The 19089-nt window shown below is 44.2% G+C and overlaps 1 protein-coding gene across 1 annotated transcript; it reads right to left on the bottom strand.

The window, feature by feature from the left end:
• Window positions 1-3724: 3724 nt before the first annotated feature.
• Window positions 3725-17493, bottom strand: LOC139316750 (complement factor D-like). Its single transcript, XM_070943602.1, has 5 exons — window positions 17363-17493; window positions 14745-14901; window positions 11593-11737; window positions 9249-9506; window positions 3725-4207 (listed from the first exon to the last, which is right to left on the bottom strand). Exons 1-5 carry the CDS (start codon window positions 17418-17420, stop codon window positions 4052-4054), a joined length of 774 nt encoding a protein of 257 aa, XP_070799703.1. The 5' UTR covers window positions 17421-17493; the 3' UTR covers window positions 3725-4051.
• Window positions 17494-19089: the final 1596 nt, after the last annotated feature.

Genomic DNA, 19089 nt, shown 5'->3' with positions numbered 1-19089 from the left:
TTTTAAATGTTTTAATATTTGTATTCTATGTTTTTTATCTTGGCTGTACACCGCCCTGAGTCCTCAGGGAGAAGGGCGGTATATAAATTCGAAATTAAATTAAATTAAATTAAATTAAATCAAACTAGCTCTCATACAAAGACCTAGTTTTCTTAAAAAACAAAAAAAGGCACTAATGCCTGAAAGAGTGGAAGTAAAGAAGAGGATGGCCACCAAGAAGGGGAACAGACTCCGTTATAACGGTGATAGGAACAACCTGAAAAACTAGGATAGAAGCAGATCAATTTGGAGAAAATCTGTCAATGTGGTCGGTAGGAGTCAATCAATTCACACTTGTGAATTGGCCCTAGGAGTCAATCAATTCACACATACACAGACAAAACCTGCTAGAGATAACACTAAGAAAGAGTCACATCCAAATTAAAAATCGAATTAATGACCTGTAAAATAAAGTACGGTACCTTAATTCACTGGACTCACTGGAGAAGAGCCTAATGCTGGCAACGAGTGAGGGCAAAAGAAGAAGGGGAGGACAGAGAATGAGGTGGCTGGATGGAGTCACTGAAGCAGTCGGCGTGAGCTTAAATGGACTCCAGAGGGTGGTAGAGGACAGGAAGGCCTGGAGGAACGTTGTCCATGGGGTCGCGATGGGTCGGACACGACTTCGCAACTAACAACACCACAACCTTAATTCATAAAAATAGTAGCTCACCTGATGCATATTTCTTTTCACCAACCATTCTATTTCATTCACACAAGCCATTCTCTAACACATGCACACCTACAAACACAATCTTCTCTTCCATCCCTCTCTTCCTTCCAAGAGGACAAACATAAAAAGAGAGGAAATACCAGAGATAAGAAATAATTTTGCATAATACATATTTCTTTAAAATGTGCGTTTTACATTAGTCTTTCCTAACAGATTCCTTTTTCATGTTCCTGTATTGTAATGTTTGGAGAACATTGCATTTTAATAATACCTAATTTCAGTGGTGGGAATCAAGTAATTTAACAACCGGTTCTCTGCTCTAATGATTTCTTCCAACAACCATTTTGCCAAACTGCTCAGAAAGTTAACAACCGGTTCTCCCGATGTGGCGCGAACTGGCTGAATCCCACCACTGCCTAATTTCCAGTTTGGGTATTTGTTTGCAACCTTAAGTAAGTTCACATCTAAATGTAAGCTAAATGAATTTCATTACCATTTCCAGTTGGAAATCAGGCCAACAGCCAACCTGGCCTGGAACTGTGGCAAAAGTTTGTCCCGGTTTTTAAAGGAAAGAGAAACCTCTTCTACATTTTTATTGTAAAGCGATTTTCTTTTGAGATAGTAGGTAGTATATATATATATATATGAAGAAGAGAAAGATTTTTGGATTCCAGAATACGTGGGCACCCTCTAGTGGAAAATAGAAGTCAATGCTTGCCTCTAGAAAACTGCATCTATATGTACAGTAATCCTGCCTGACAAACTGAGTTGCACTTACATCCATATAATCTTCAATTTACGACTATAATTCTTCTTCTTCTTCCTAGCGTATTTCTGCAGGTGCAGGCTTTTCGAATCATTGAGTGCCACTTTGCACGGTCAGTTGCGTCTCCAGGGTTCAGTCCCGCAACTTGCATATCTTTGTTGATGGTGTCTTGCCACCTCTGTTTTGGATGCCTGCGAGGTCACCGGCCATTGGTAGGCAGTCTTGGCAATGGTGGAAGGTGCTGTTTTCTGAACATGTTCATACCATCGGAGCCGGCTTCTCTCATCTTTATAATTGGTGCCACACAGGGGTGGGGTCTAAATTTTTTTACTACAGGTTCTGTGGGCGTGGCTTATTTTGTGGGTGTGGCTTGGTGGGGGTGTAATGTGACTGGGTGGGCATGGCCAACTTTTTTTTTTTTTACTTTTAAAAGCATTTTTTCTACAACCTTAAGAGGTTGCAGAAAAAAAGTGCTTTTAGAAGCCTCTGCCGATCAGGCAACTCAGCTGGGATCGCCAGAGGCTTTTAAAGGCATTTTTTTTCCTACAACCTCTTCGGCCGAAGAGGTTGCAGAAAAAAATGCTTTTAAAAGCCTCTGACGATCCCAGCTGAGCCACGCGATCATCAGAGGCTTTTTTTTTAACTTTTAAAAGCATTTTATCGGCCGAAGAGGTTGTAGAAAAAATGCTTTTAAAAGTAAAAAAAAAAAAAAAGCCTCTGATGAGGTGGGCGGGGTAAACGAGCGGTGACCGGGCCGGGGACTGGTTCAGGGGCGTGGCCAGCCAATGTTATTACTGGTTCTCCGAACTACTACAAATTTTTACTACCGGTTCTTGCGAACTGGTGCGAACTGGGAGCAACCCACCACTGGTGCCACACCAAAATGCTGTCAAATAGTGTCATTTGTGATATGGTCCTATATCCAACGGAGCATTTGCATTTCCATGGCTTTCGGTTCTTGTTGTTGCTGCCCAGCATTCAGTGCCATACAATGCAACAGGGTGGGTGGTTGTCTTGACGTTTGTCTTACAACTGCAATTGGGCCTGGAATTACCATTGTTACGTCATTGTAGTTCTAAGTCAAGCTGGATCAGAGTTCACAACAATTGGTATGGTGATTGTTAAGTGAATCACTACAGACATTAAGGAAATCCAGCTTCCCCAGTGGGTAGTTTTTTTGCAAGAAATTGGCAAAAAAGGGTCACGGATCATAATTATGTATCTGCAGGATGCTGCAACAGGTTGTAAATGTAAGTGCCTGAATTGTGATCATGTGACCACAGGGATGGTGCAACTGTCATAAGTGCAAGTACAGTTGTCACTTTTTCCAAGGCTGTTGTGAATTTGTACTGTGATAAAACATAGAATCGTAGGGCTGGAAGAAGTCTTTTAATCCAACCTCCTGCTCATGACAGGAGATCTTATATCATTCTGGTCAAATCCCGTAGTCTGTATTTTTGTAAACCTCCATAGAGCACCCTCAACTCCCAGAGTCATTAAACCAATAATTGAAAGTCAAGGATTACCTGTAATTTAAAGCAACAGGTCTATCCAGTCTCTAAAAAGAGCCGAGGTGGCACAGTGGTTAGAGTGCAGTACTGCAGCGCTTCAGCTGACTGCTAGTTCAGCAGATCAGCGGATCAAATCTCACCGGCTCAAGGTTGATTCAGCCTTCCATCCTTCCGAGGTGGGTAAAATGAGGACCCAGATTGTTAGGGGGCAATATGCTATTTAGTATACTGTCTTTGGTGTAAGCCGCCCAGAATCCTCGGAGAGTGGGCGGCATAGAAATATGACTAATAAATAAAATAAATAAAATAAAATAAAATATATCTAGCCTTCCCCAAAACTTTTTTGGACCAATTTCTCAGCCACTTATAGCTGTGTTTCTCAGCATGGCTGGTTGGGGAATTGTGGGAGCTGAGATTGAAAAACACTGATATAGGGTATGAATCAAAATCATTCTGATTTTAAGATGGCAACTTTATTGTGTGAGCTTCAACTCCCAGAATTGTCCAACCAGTATGATTTAGTATGATTTGCATTGATTGGCAGGAATTCTCCAGGGTTTTCTGCCCTGGTCCACTTTGAAGCCGTCAGGAATTATACTCAGAACTCATAGGCTGGTAAATCTGTCACACAAAATCATTTTTTGAAATTAGCCACCACTCAAATAAGAGATTGGGTATGAGGAACGGGATTCCAGTCTCTCTGAGTCTTAAATAAGGACAAAAGTAGCAGCCATCTGCATTCCATATATTTCTTTATTTTTTGCAAGCTGACAATAATTCTTGGTAAGCATTGCTGGTTGGTGTACAGGTGCCCCTTGATGAAAAGAAAAAGAAAAAAAGCAGAGCCCATCTCCATAAGCGAAAGAGATTTTTTTCTGAACCTCTTAAGAGAACAGAATAACAGAATAATAGAGTTGGAAGAGACACTGGAGGTCTTCTAGTCCAACCACCTGCTCAGGCAGGAACCCTTACATCATTTCAGACAAATGGTTGTCCAATCTCATCCCCCTCTGCATCTTGAAGCCTCAGCATTGAGAGCTACCAAGCAATCCCTCTTATGACTTAATTGTTAGACTCTATGGTGCTGGTGATCCATGAGACGTAGGGAGCAGTCCGGGTGTAAATCCCAGGTTTCCGCCAATTGCCACAAACAGTGGAGCCGGTAGTCACGATGCCTTCAGCAATGCCGTTGCAAACAATAGGTCCGCCAGAATCTCCCTGAGAAGCAAATCAGAGTCAGTCCCAGTTTTAATATTACTATTATTAGAAATAAGGTAAAGGTAAAGGTTCCCCTCACACATAGGTGCTAGTTGTTCCAGACTTTAGGGGGCGATGCTCATCTCCGTTTCAAAGACGAAGAGTCAGCGCTGTCCAAAGATGTCTCCGTGGTCATGTGGCCGGCATGACTAAACGCCAAAGGTGCACGGAATGCTGTTATCTTCCCACCAAAGGTAGTCCCTATTTTTCTACTTGCATTTTTTACGTGCTTTCAAACTGCTAGGTTGGCAGAAGCTGGGACAAGTAACGGGAGTTCACCCCATTACACGGCAGTAGGGATTCGAACTGCTGAACTGCCGACCTTTCGCTCGACAAGCTCAACATCTTAGCCACTGTGTTGTGGATTTAATAAGACAAACACAACTTTTGGGTTGATCAGAGACAGATTTTATATATTGCGCAATAGGTTCAAGGCTCTGTACATGAAGCGTTGAACAAAGACAGGAATTAGGTACAATGGTTTTATACCCTTCTAGACAAAGGATTCTTTTGAAGTCAGCAGTTCATATGGTCCTATACATTTATCAATTTTAATTGACATTACAGAGTTTCTTTGCAAAACAATCATAATTCTTTTTTGTAGATTACTGAAGCATCTCTTTTATCTTTTGACGATGGACAACTTTTAACTCATGTGGATCCCCTTGACCTAACCAACCTTTAAGCTGTATGTCATTAGAATGTTCCTTTCTTCTGACAACTTAGAGGCCTCCTAGAGGAACCAAAAGGACCTTGGCTGAGTTTGTACTCTTTCCAGCCGGATGCATTGCTTTTTAGAATAGAGTGAATAGAAAGTTATCCAGTGGTCATCCATCAGAGCCCACTTCATTACATTAACTGAACCACCGGGTCTCTATTATTAGTAATACCTTGCTTCAAATCTCACCTTCCATGAGAGGTTCCATCTATTCCTATCACTGACCTACTTTGTAAAGATGCGGTAGAGAAAATATTTGCCAAATATTTTGAACCTATGAAGTGCAGTGTGTATTCCTGGTTGTCCAGTTTTGTTTCCCTGTGTCTTTTTTTTTAAAAAAAAGAAAAGCCCTCCATTTGATTTTTGGAATGCTATTTTTTTTTTTTTTACTAGTAACTTTGCTAAAAATTTGCAGCAAGAAAGCATTTCCTTTTCAGAAGTAAAAAAGTTTATTTAAAAAAAAACCTCACAGGATTGGAAGAGGGCAACAGATTTATTGACACCCCTTGTAACATACTGTGTTTTTCTTCTAATATACAGTTTTTTGGTATGGATTTCTACTGTCCTTCTTCTGCAATTAAATGTAAGGGCTTGTCTTGATTAACAGGACCCAGGTCACAAAGAATGGTGTTTAGATGAATCAATAATCAACCAGAGGGCAGAAGACATTATTTATTATAAGAACAACGTGAAACCACAAATTAAAAAGTTCAGAGAATGTTCCCTTCTTACTGGGGGTGGCTGCTTTTTCCCTGCCTCCAGCTAATGTGAGTTTTGACTTGGAGCAGTGTTTTTTTTTAACTTCGGCAACTTTAAGATGCATGCACTTCAACTCCCAGAATTCCCCTAGCCAGCATTTACCTCTTGAAGGCCCGCCTAGGATTCATACAAAATGTTGGAAATTGGAAGAGGAATTTCCTAGTAAAGTCTGTTTGAATGTTCCTTCCCATATTTCTCTCCACCTGGGCTGTTGATGTGATAAGCTGTCCAATGCCTAGTTCTGTATTGAACTGGATATTTTGTATTGTAGATAGATGATAAATGATTAAGGTGACCAGACGTCCCGCTTTTGGCGGGACAGTCCCGCTTTTGAGCAATTTGTCCCGCGTCCCGCGGCGTTTTAAAAAAGTCCCGATTTTTCATTCTGCCTCCTGAGTCCCCGCTGATGGCTAGAGGGAAAAAAAACCTGTTTGAACTCTTGCCGCTGGGCTTCAAAGGGCCGACCTACAGCTGATCAGTGTTAAAAAAAAAAACCTTGGTATATTTGCGGCGCAAGGCCGCCCTCGTTTCCTGCCGACTCGGAGCGGTAAACAGCGTCTGGTTCAGGGAGCAGCCGGATTTTGCTCTCCATTGCTCTCTCGGCCCCCTGCAAGCTCTCGTCTCTCGAGAAGCCCAACCAAAGTTTCCCGCGCCATTTCAGGGAGCGCTCCTCGAGAGACGAGAGCTTGCAGGGGGCCGAGAGAGCAATGGAGAGCAAAATCCGGCTGCTCCCCGAACCAGACGCTGTTTACCGCTCCGAGTCCCAAGCGACAGGAGAGGAGGGCTGCCTTGTGCTGCAAATATACCAAGGTGGAATCCTGATGCCGCCCTTACAGCGGAGGGAAGAAGCCGGATTTTGCTCTCCATTGCAGACACCAGATCGTAATGCACCACCTGCAAAAATGCGAAAATTTCCAAATGTAGCCCTGCCCTCTTACAGCTCTCCTGATGTTCAACTGTTGTCTCTCAAGGAGGATACTTGGCCAGCCTCATGCTTGATGTCTCCCACCTTGGCAGCTTTAAGACTTGTGGACTTCAACTCCCAGAATTCTCCACAATTCCCCAGAATGGGCTCGGCGGGAGTTGAAGTCCAAACGTTGTAAAAGAGCCACAATTGCCCAGCCCTGGGCTAGGGTAGGCTAATGCTGCGCGGATGGGAGGAGGGGCGGGCGACCCAGCAATTAAGTTGTGGTTTGGAGGAATATATGGGGGAAATTATTTGGTTTATTATTATTGGTAAATATAATTAATTGATTTGTAAGAAATTGGATTGCATGGAAATAATTGGAATATTCATGTTCATATTGATTAATATACAAAAAAGATAGTTATATAACTAATTGATTTATATTAAAATGTTGAATTTGTATTAAAGAACTGTATTACATAATTACATAATTAACCAATGTGAGGATGGATATAAAAATAGATGACAATGGGAAGGGGTATAATATAGAATAGAAGGGAAAAATTGAATTTGATTAAGATTAGAGATGAGGATGAAGGGTAATATTGGTTTTTTAAAAAAATAGATGAGGAATAAATATGGCAAAAAGGAAATATAGAAATTGTAAATTTAATTGAAATGACTAAACGCTGTTTAAATTTGTGAACCAGCCAACTATTCTGTTCAAAGAAAATACATTGTATGTTTGTATGTGTGTTTCTAATTATTGCTATTTATTCATATTTGTTCTCTTTTATTCTTTAAAGTTTAACAATTCATTATCTTAATATCTTTATATTTGCTTGGGGTTGGCTTTCTTCCCTTTCATCTTTTTTATTGTACAGCAGTCTTTCTCCTCAAACCTACCACCTCTCTCTTTTCTTTCCTTCTTACTTTCTCTTCCCCCCACCCTCTTTTTCTCCTCCCTACTTCCTCTTCCTTTCTCCTTCTCCTCCTCTCTTCCTCCCTCTCTTACCCTCACTCCTACTCTAATTTCCCTTCCTTCATCCGTCTCTATTGCTGTATCCTTTAATGCATATGGACTACTCAGAGGGCTGAAAAAGTTATTTTTGACTGGTCCTCACACTTTTGACCAGTCCTCGAACTTACGACTGTCCTCACATTTTACATTTTTGCCCTATCTTGTCATCATGGTGAAGAGAAGCAGTTGTGAAATGAGTGACATGGTTGTTAAGAATGCTGCACGGGCATAAATGTGAGGATGGTCATAAGTGTGAGGACCAGTCAAAAGTGCGAGGACCTGTCAGAAATGACTTTTTTCAGCCCTCTGGTTAGTCCTTTTGTGCATATGGACTACTCAGAGGGCTGAAAAAGTTATTTTTGACTGGTCCTCGCACTTTTGACCAGTCCTCGAACTTACGACTGTCCTCACATTTTACATTTTTGCCCTATCTTGTCATCATGGTGAAGAGAAACAGTTGTGAAATGAGTGACATGGTTGTTAAGAATGCTGCACGGGCATAAATATGAGGATGGTCATAAGTGTGAGGACCAGTCAAAAGTGCGAGGACCTGTCAGAAATGACTTTTTTCAGCCCTCTGGTTAGTCCTTTTGTGCATATGGACTACTTGGAGGGCTGAAAAAGTTATTTTTGACTGGTCCTCGCACTTTTGACCAGTCCTCGAACTTACGACTGTCCTCACATTTTACATTTTTGCCCTATCTTGTCACCATGGTGAAGAGAAGCAGTTGTGAAATGAGTGACATGGTTGTTAAGAATGCTGCACGGGCATAAATGTGAGGATGGTCATAAGTGTGAGGACCAGTCAGAAATGACTTTTCAGCCCTCTGAGTAGTCCCTATACACATAGCCATGGCCACCCGGTCACATGACCAGCTAGCCACGCCCACCCAGTCACATGGCCTCCAAGCCACGCCCACACAATAAGCCACGCCCACAATGGTGTCCTTCTTACCAATGTTAAAATCTGTTCACCTTATCCTATACACATAGCCATGGCCACCCGGTCACATGGCCAGCTAGCCACGCCCACCCAGTCACATGACCAGCTAGCCACGCCCACAAAATAAGCCACGCCCACAATGTCCCTCTTTACCAATGTTAAAATCTGGTCACCTTATAAATGATAGATAGAGATGATGGATGGATGGGGGAGAGGAAGGGAGGGAGGGGAGAGAGAGAGAGAGAGAGAGAGAGAGAGAATAGCAGGCTCTCCAGAGAGCTTGTGAGCCACATAAACATAAAGTATGGCTGAATATATTATGTGCAGCCTGTGGGTGGCGAATGAAACCTGGCAGGCTTGCTACCTGCAACAGAGCATCCATGTTCAGAAGCAGTTTAACCTGAACAAGTTTCAATTCAAATAACCAGATGTGAGAAGTCGTGAGAAGAAAGCAGGGGAGGAAGAGTATGGTTTACAATGAGAAAAGGCTGCGGAGTTCAGGGCAATGGGAAGCCTTAATTAACTCACTGAAACTTTGGCTGAGAATTCAACCCGAGGAGTTTCCAAGATTCTGCTTCACCCTAGAGTAGCATGGTAAAGAAGGCCTCTTTCTTTCCCCCCTCCCCACCCCCTCTCCCCCAGCCCTGTGATCACCTTGCAGGAGTCTTTCTTTCTGGATTCAGCGCACATCATGTTCTCCGTCACGCTGCCGTCATGGTATTGCCTCCTATTGCATTGATTTCGACCGATGATGCTAAGTTGCACGAACTTCAGCTTGTCTGTTTTCTTTCCCGTATTGCTAGTAATACCCCAGCCGGCCACTTCACACCGAGTATGTTCAGGGACATCATTGTTTACAGTCTGATATGGCAGGATCTGCACATGTGACCCAAGGACCGCGGGCTCTGCAAGCTAATTTTGAGAGAACCAGAGATGAAGGAAGCAGACTGCATCCAGGATATCAATTCCTTCAGATTAACAGAGTTGGAAGCAGGGGTGGGATTCAGCCAGTTCAGATCGGTTCGGGAAAACCGGATGTTAATTTTGATCTGGTTCACCGAAGCAGCTGTTGCAAAGACTGGCTGACCCCGCCCATCCTATCCCACCCCTCCCAGGAGTCTCCACACAGCCCGTTTTGGATGCCAGGTAAGTACAGAGCCTGCGTGGAGGCTCTGGGAGGGTGAAAAATGGGCCAACTGGAAGGTCCGGAAGCCCAGAAACTGGCCTCCGAAGGGCCTCTGGAGCCCGGGGAGGCCATTTTTGCTCTCCCAGAGACTTGAGGAAAACCTCTGGAGCCTGGGGAGGGCAAAACACGGCCCTACCAGAAGTACCAGAAGTCCAAAAATGGCCCTGTTTCCGGCCTCCATTTTCGCCCTCCTGGAGGCTTGAGGAAAGCCTCCAGAGCCTGGGGAGGGCGAAAAATGGGCCTACTGGAAATACCAGAAGTCCAAAAAACAGGCTCGTTTCTGACCTCTGGGGGGCCTCCAGAGCCTGGGGTAGCCCATTTTCGCCCTCCTTGAGGCTCGAGGAAAACCTCTGGATTCTGGGGAGGGTGAAAACGCCCCCCCCATGCTGCAGGAGGACAAGTAGGCCACGCCCACCACGGCCATGCCCACCCAGCAACCGGGCAGAGAAATTTGATCCCCAATTGCCAATATTCTATTGCCATAAAACGGGAAGAACGGATAAGTGTTAGGTTGAGAGATCAATTTCAGGTAGCAACATGTTTCTTTCCTAGTGTGCAGAGAAAAAAATATCTGCTGCGAACTCCACATGGTGTCCAGAAGGAGATCTGTCCAGTAAAGACTCAGCTCCATCCATTGACCTGACTCTACCCCAAACAGGGATTAAAGGGTTGTAAAAAAAGGGAGTTGGTCCTGAAAGTGAGAAGATAAAACAGGACCTAAGTTTGCACCAAACTCCATTTTGTATAATGGTTTAGTAAGATTTAGACATGTTCCTGCAAAACCTTGCACAAAACAGTACAAAAAAGAAAAAAAAGGAATTCTAACTTTTGTTAAATGTGCTTCATCAATTATTTATTTCCTTTTATCAACATGCACAAACACTAACAATAGAGATGTTAATGCTTTATTAAGTAATTAGTTCAAGACTAAAATTATAATTACATAGCTAACACTTTGATATGAATTACATCTTTTTTTAAACCTTATACTGTATTCAGCTTTGGATGAAAAATTAAATAATCTTATGCTTGGAATAATGACATCCTAAATGGCAATTGATATTGAAAATAATTTTACTTTTCTCTTTTTATTTCCAACGCTATGAGCTTTTTAAATAATGGCATGTTAATTATTTAAAATCATGTTATACAGATTTTATTGCACTGAAATAGCACAATGTATGATGATGTACAACATTACAAATTCAGATGCTTTGCAACTGGTATGTATTTATGAGAGTTACAGTATCCCAGGCAGGGGCGAAATTCACTTACCTTCCTTACTGGTTCGCAAATGTGCATGCGCCATGCGCGAGTGAAGCTTCCGCTACTGATTCACCCGAGCCGGATAGATCCGGCTGAATTTCACTCCTGATCCCATGGTCATGTGATCACTTTCTGTGATCTTCTGACCAACAAAGTCAATGGGGAAGCGAGTTTCACTTAACAACCGTGTTAGTAACATAACTGTAATGATTCACTTAACAACTGTGGTAAGCAAGGTCATAAAATGGGGCAAAACTCACTGAACAACTGTCTCGCTTAGCAACACAAGTTTTGGGCTCGATTGTGGTTGTAAGTCAAGGACTATTTGTAGAATCTTGTACATGTAGTATGAAGTACGATTGTCCTGCTGTTACCTTTACAGCTTGATAACTTGGGGGGGATCCCACCTGAGCTTCTTGCTCCAATCACTATACAGCTGTGGACTTTGCTTCCTCTTATCTAGGGAGAACCTCTTCGTCCGATCCTTCCCACGTGCCATTACATTTTCTTAAAAGGCAAAATTGATTTCAGCCGTGGAATACCCACCTGGATAAGCAAGAGATCATGGAGAATGGTGTCTTCGCTGCTCCCTGGGTGAGAAATGAGTCGACGGATTCCATACAGACGCTTGTTCGGTTCGGTTTCTGAGAGCGAATGGGCCCCCAAGAGGACCTGAAGCGTCCCATTGTTCCTGCACCGGAGATTGTGGTTAGTGTGAACAATCAGGGTCCTCTATGTTAACAGGTCTCTGTCATGCATCCTTCTCATACAACCCTTTGAAGAATGATATCTTCCATCATTTTTTAGATTGATGCATGTTTCAAAATAAATGTGGAAATGTAAAGAGTTAAAACCTCAATGGAATCTGCTCAGCTCTGTTCTCAGTTTACTTGTGATTCTAAACATAATAAAATTAGAATTGAAGGGTTTAGTGCTGTCTGAGCTTGGTTGTTTTCTTACAGACGTTTCATTACCCCAACTAGTTTATTTTATTTTATTAGTTTGATTTATATGCCGCCCTTCTCCGGAGACTCAGGGCAGCTTACAATGTGTTAAGCAATAGCCTTCATACTTTTGAATATACCTGCTTAGTAGGGCTTTTGACCCCCCCCCAAAGCGGTGTTCTTTTTTATACAAAGTCAGCTTATTGCCCCCACAAACCAGGTCCTCATTTTACCTACTTCGGAAGGATGGAAGGCTGAGTCAACCTTGAGCCTGGTGAGAATTGAACTCGCAGTAATTGCAGGCAGCTGGCAGCTAAATACTACTTTAACAGTAGTTTAGTCCAGTGGTCCCCAATCCCCAGTCCGCGGACCGGTGCTGGGCCGTGGAGTACCTGGCACCGGGCCGCGCAGCGGCCGGGGGACATGAACGCTGCAGCGCAAAGGCTCCTGGGCCGTGCGCAAAAGCTCCTGGGCCGTGCGCAAAGGCTCCAGAGAAGAGAGCCCCGCGCAGGTACGCACGTGTGGCCCAAAGCCCCCACCCCTGCGCGCGCTCAGCGGGCCACGGTAAAATTATCAAAGGCTGATTGGTCCGCGGCGATAAAAAGGTTGGGGACCACTGGTTTAGTCCACTGCACCACCAGGCTCCTAATGATGTCCTAGTTAACATCATCAGTGCTAGTGATGTCTTAGACAGCACCAAGGACCGTTCATTTCAACCCTGAGCTACAAATATTCTCTTTTGTTAGAATTACAGTTGATCAAGAAGGAAAGTCAATTTTTTTTTTTAATTTGATTTATATGCTGCCCATCTCCGGAGACTCAGGGCGGCTTACAGATAAATGGATAAAAAAAGCGAGAGATCTAAGTATACTGAGTCAAAACTAAGTACCACAACTTCTTGAAATTGGTTTCCATATCAGCATATGATATAGCTTGTTTAGCTATGATCTAAAAAGTTAATCAAAGGGACCTTATCAGTCAACCAAACTACATATCGGAGTGGCTGAGTTTGCACCATGGGCTAAAGTCTGGCTCGTTTACATAAACAGTTTTGCTGAATACACTACATGCAGAGTGGCTGTGTTTGCATAACTATGTTTGCCCTCTGAAACAATCAATTGGAAGACTGCTATCAAGGGGTGACTTGATAGCGATCTTCCAATATTTGAGGGGCTGCCCAACAGAGGAGGGGGTCGACCTATTCTCCAAAGCACCTGAGGGCCGGACAAGAAATAATGGGTGGGAAACTTATCAAAGAAAGATCCAACCTAAAACTAAGGAGAAATTTCCTGACAATGAGAACAATTAATCAGTGGAACCCCTTGCCTCTAGAAGTTGTGGGTGCTCCACCACTGGAGGTTTTTAAGAAGAGATTTAGACAGCCATTTGTCTGGAATGGTAAAGGCCAGGGGTGTCAAACTCAAGGCCCATGGGCCAGATCCAGCCCATGATGTGGTTGGATCCAGCCCGTGGGACTATCCCGGTCTACCCACATCGCTTCGACCCAGTCTACCCAATGCAAAGAGGAAACATGCCAGGAGTTTGGGAAGTGGCATCAAGCTGGCCACGCCCACCCAGATGGCCACACCCACCCAGTTGGCCACGCCCAGTGAGTGGCGTCAAGCTGGCCATGCCCACTCAGTTGGCCATGCACCTCCCCCACACACCGAGGTCAACCACAGCACTGATGTGGCCCTCAATGAAATTGAGTTTGACACGGATGGGTTCTAATTTTTTTTACTACCGGTTCTGTGGGCGTGGTTTATTTTGTGGATGTGGCTTGGAGGTCATGTGACTAGGTAGGCATGGCTAGATGGTCAGTCATTTCTAGAAGGTCCTCGCACTTACGACCAGTCCTCGCACTTACGACCTGACTCATTTGTTTGCTTTTAACACTGATCAGCTGTAGGACGGCCCTTTGAAGCCCCGCGGCAAGAGTTTAAACAGTTTTTTTCCCTCTAGTCATCAGCTGGGACTCAGGAGGCAGCAGCAATAGATTGGAGGTGGGACCAAATAAAAGGTAAGAATAAGGTGGGGGGGGTGGGAGGGCGGGGGGGAGGAACCGGTTCGGTGACATCATATCGTCACCGCTACCGGCTCGGCCGAACCGGACCGAACCGGGAGGAACCCACCACTGGTTTGACACCCCTGGTATAAGGTCTCCTGTTCGTTCTAAGAATATTCTGTAGCTATTCAAACTTTAAACATCATCTCAAAAGGAAGGGAGGGGCGGAGGGAGGCAGGAAGGGAGGAAGGCAGGAAGGAGAGGAGGGGGGAGGATGGGAGGAAGGAAAGAAGGAAGGCAGGAAGGAAGGAAGGAGAGGAGGGGGGAGGGAAGGAGGGAGGAGGGAGGGAAGGGGAAGGGACTGTGTCCATGTCTACAAACCAGTAAGATATTTCCTAATAATGGATTTGGATTTGTATCTGCCAACATGCATCTTCTTTTTTTCTTTTATATGGACCAGAGTTTCCTCTTCCCTGAACAACTGCCAATAATGAAGGCAGCAGATACAACCAAATGGTTGCCTTCTTTTAGGCAAAGGAGTGGATTTCTGTGGTGGGTTACACCTGCCTGCCTGCTAATTTCTAAAACATTCAAGCTGGTCTAAGGCAGAAGAAGAGGCAGGCCTGGTTATTATATCCTTGGCTGCTGGACCGATTCCCTGCTCTTACACAGAGTGGGGAAGAGAGGTTTATCTGTATTCAAAATGAGCTTTGCATCTCCGGTCACCAGAGAAGAAATCCCACACTTACGTTTCCTCCAAGCAATGGGCTGCGCTCAGCACCCACTGAGCAGCGATCAGGAACCCTCCGCAGAGATGCTTCCCGTTCTCCTGCAGAGACGCCATGTAAGGCCTGTGATGAGGGGCACTCTCTGATCCCCCCAGGATACGGCCCCTGGGACGATTCGCTGGGAGGGAGAAAAGGCTGTGTTTTAGCCTGCATCCTGGAAAACCACTTTACTTTTGCCCTAGAGCCAGGCAGGAACATGCACACAGGACCGCATTTCAATATATAATTGAATAGGCCGGTGGGAAAGGAATATGGAGTTCAAAATCCCAGTGGCCACCAATCGGTGGTGGAGGAGGACATGAAAATGCTGCAGGATTGGATCAAACACCCTCTTTTCTCCCCTTACGCTGGTCCAATTAGACCTGCAATTAGTCCGTGTGTTGGAAAAACATTTTTTTCCCTGCCTTGTTGAAAAAAATAAACACATGAAAACAGCATGTGTCCCTAAAATAGGCTGAAAAGTTTTTTTTTTTTTTTAAAGCCCATTCGTCTAGGGGAAAATGACATTTTTAGTTGCATGACAAAGATCCATCAATTTTACAATATGCTCCATTTATTCTGGCCTTCTCTTTTATAATGTATATGTATATGTATACAGGGGTGAAATTCAAAGTTTTTCCCTACCGGTTCTGTGGGCGCGGCTTGGTGAGGTGTGGCAGGGGAAGGATACTGCAAAATCCCATTCCCACCCCACTCCTTGTTGAAAAAAATAAACACATGAAAACAGCAATGCAGTCCCTAAAATAGGCTGAAAAGTATTTTTTTTTTAAAAAAAAAGCCCATTGCAAAATCTCCACTCCCCACCCCACTCTGGGGCCAGCCAGAGGTGGTATTTGCCAATTCTCTGAACTACTCAAAATTTCCGCTACCGGTTCTCCAGAACCTGTTAGAACCTGCTGGATTTCACCCCTATGTGTATATATAAAAGAGCCACCCCTACCCCCATATTTTGATTAAAGTAAAAGGGTCTGGTATTGGTCTTTTCCCTCTAAATATCGCCAACTCTGTTTAGAGATAGACTACCTCCATTCATGGAGGTTCTATTTACTTCTTGGCTGATACACATTGCTAGAGAAATTCCTCCATGAATTTGGCAAATTTTGTACAGTTATATTATAGCTTGGGTATTCAAATGATGGGTAAGGAAGGGTATTTAAAATTTTCGGAGTCCAGCCTTTATGTCTCAATATCAGCAGCCACGTAGCAGGGGTGGGTTCTACTTACCTTTACTACCGGTTCACAGTGGGACTGGGTACAAGCGCAGAAGCTTCTGCGCATGCCCAGAAGCGTTTTGATGATGTCGGGGTCAGTGGGTGGAGCCTCCCACTGGTTTTACTACCAGTTCCAGTGGTGGGATTCAGCCAGTTCGCACCACTTCGGGAGAACCGGTTGTTAACTTTCTGAGCAGTTTGGTGAACTGGTTGTTGGAGGAAATCATTAAGGCAGAGATCTGGTTGTTAAATTATTTGAATCCCACCACTGACTGGTTCCATAGAACCGGTGCGAACCGGGGGCAACCCACCACTGCTACATAGGATGAAAAAACTGGAGAAAGCATGTGAGCAAAGTTACACTACAGGTAGTCCTCGACTTATAACGGTTCATTTAGTGACCATTCAAAGTTACAACAGCACTGAAAAATGTGACATGACCATTTTTCACGCTTATGACTATTGCAGCATGCTCATGGTCAGATGATCAAAATTCAGATACTTGGCAACTGGTTCATATTTATGACGGTTGCAGTGTCCCAGGGTCATGTGATCACCTTTGCGATTTTCTGACAAGCAAAGCCAATGGGGAATGATTCACTTAACAACTGTGGCAAGAAAGGTTGTAAAATGGAGCAAAATTCACTTAGCAACTGTCTCACTGAGCAACAGAAATTTTGGTCTCAATTGCGGTCATAATTCAAGGACTACCTGTATTTTGGAAAGCTCTCTTGCCATTTCTTTTTAAAAACTGAGCTGGCTGTTATTCTTATTTCTCTGGAAGTTGCTTGTAGCTTCCTGTGTGATTCGTGGTTGCAATATTTTTTCCCTCCAGTGAATGCACACAACTGCTATATATTTCAAGGTGTGCCATCAGCCCATGCCTGCCATAACTTTCCTTTGCATCTCCTAGCACTGTTACTTGCTTAAAATCTGTTTTTTTCAAATCCACCAATATGCAAAAGATAGCCTGGTAAATCTAATGTCTGCCCCTTCTAAAAATTCATTATTTGGGGAATACAAAAAGAAGCCTACTCTTGCTCATAATTGTTGAAGAACAGACTACTTCCAACTATCCAACAAATTAAATCATAAAATATCTACCTAGCTTTTAGACTAGCTTGCGGTTGCAAAAATAATCCCCACAATTTGTTGTTGCTTCAGAAAAGTAGGTGAATTGTATAAACCATAATTCAGCTAACCATGGGTTAAGCCATGGATAAGAAAGATACATCTGAAAAGAGCAGACCCTGTGCTTGCAGGAAAAATGCTAGGAAGGAGAAAAAAGTAAGATAAACACAACTTTTGAGCTGCAGCAAAAAAAGCTACAGTGAGCCAAGTGTAATAAAAGTGTATTAATCAACTCACCAGATACGGACAAGATGCTCAGGAAAACAATTAAGGGCCAGAAGGAAGAACCAGCCATCTTTAGCTCCCTTTCTTCAGATCTAATGCTGTTTTTTACTCTACCATGAACTCAGCAAGACTCAACATCTGATTTCCGGGAAGGCCTTTGTTTTATCACTCCCAATGATGTCCTTGACGTCAGCATTTTTGCAGCAAAAGAGAGAAATGATACTCCCCGTTATTTGTTTTGGCCCGGAAACCTCTTGAAAGGAACCATTTGAAATTTTCCTGAAAGTGAGAAAATTGTTTGCTTTCAATTTGAACTCTGTCCTTTTGAAGACATTCCTGCAGAGATGTCTCTGGAAGGGGAGGGGGGTACATGGATTCAAATTAGCTTTTCTTTCCCTCCAATGAAGCCTTTTAGATCGGGGGTGGGGGTGGGGTGTCTAACCTTGGCAACTTTAAGACTTGTGGACTTCAACACAAGTGCCACAAGGTTCGGTCCTCTCGCCCCTTTTGTTCAACATTTATGTAAAGCCGCTGGGCGAGATCATCCGTGGTTTCGGGGTGAAGTACCACCAGTATGCTGACGACACCCAGCTGTACATCTCCACCCCAGATCACCCCAACGATGGCCTTGAAGTGATGTCCCGGTGTCTGGAGGCCGTGCGGATCTGGATGGGGAGAAACAGGCTCAGGCTCAACCCATCCAAGACCGAGTGGCTGTGGTTTCTGACATCCCGATATAGTCAGTTGGCGCCATCACTGACTATTGGGGGTGAATCGCTGGCCCCCACGGAGAGGGCTCGCAACTTGGGCGTCCTCCTGGATTCACGGCTGTCTTTAGAAGAGCATTTGACAGCCGTGACCGGGAGGATTTTTCATTAGGTCTGCCTGATTCGCCAACTGCATCCCTTTCTAGATCGGGACTCATGCCCTCGTCACCTCCCGCCTGGACTACTGCAACGCTCTCTACATGGGGCTCCCCTTGAGGAGCACTCGGAGGCTCCAACTGGCGCAGAGTGCGGTCGCGCAGGTGGTTATGGGAGCAACGTGGTGTTCCCATGTAACACCTCTCCTGCGCGAGCTGCACTGGCTCCCGGTGGTCTTCCGGGTGCGCTTCAAGGTTTTGGTTATCACCTTTAGAGCGCTCCATGGCTTAGGACCTGGTTATTTACGGGAGCGCCTGCTACCACCAATAGCCTCCCACTGGCCGGTACGCTCTCATAGAGAGGGGCTCCTCCGGGTCCCGTCGGCCAAACAATGTCGACTGGCAGCCCCCAGGGGGAGAGCTTTCTCTGTGGGGGCACATACTATCTGGAATGAGCTCCCCCCGGAGAAACAGAGGATCCCGGATCTGCGCACCTTCCGTCGCGCTCTCAATACTTTTTTATTCCATCAAGCCGGCCTGGCCTAAATCTTTCCCCTTTAAAATGTAAATTTTAATTTGTTTTTTAAATTATTGGGTGTTTTAAATTTGTCTCAGCCAAATTGTTTAATTCGGTTTTATTCTGTTTTTAAATTTTGTATTTATGTGTTTTATTTTGTGGCTGTTCACTGCCCTGAGTCCTTCGGGAGTAGGACAGTATACAAATCCAATAAATAAAAAAAATGAAAATGAAATGAACTCCAAGAATTCCCTAGCCAGTATTGTGGGAATTCTGGGAGTTGAAGTCCACAAATCTTAAAGTTGTCAAGGTTGGAACCCCCCTGCTTGAGATGGAGACTCCGGGGAGACAATGCAGATT

The sequence above is a fragment of the Pituophis catenifer genome, unplaced genomic scaffold, assembly GCF_029215685.1.
Source record: "Pituophis catenifer annectens isolate HBS135680 unplaced genomic scaffold, rPitCat1.0.hap2 SCAF_1, whole genome shotgun sequence".
Classification (NCBI taxonomy): domain Eukaryota; kingdom Metazoa; phylum Chordata; class Lepidosauria; order Squamata; family Colubridae; genus Pituophis; species Pituophis catenifer.
Note: the sequence above shows the minus strand (reverse complement) of the source record. Positions and strands in the feature narration are given on the sequence as shown.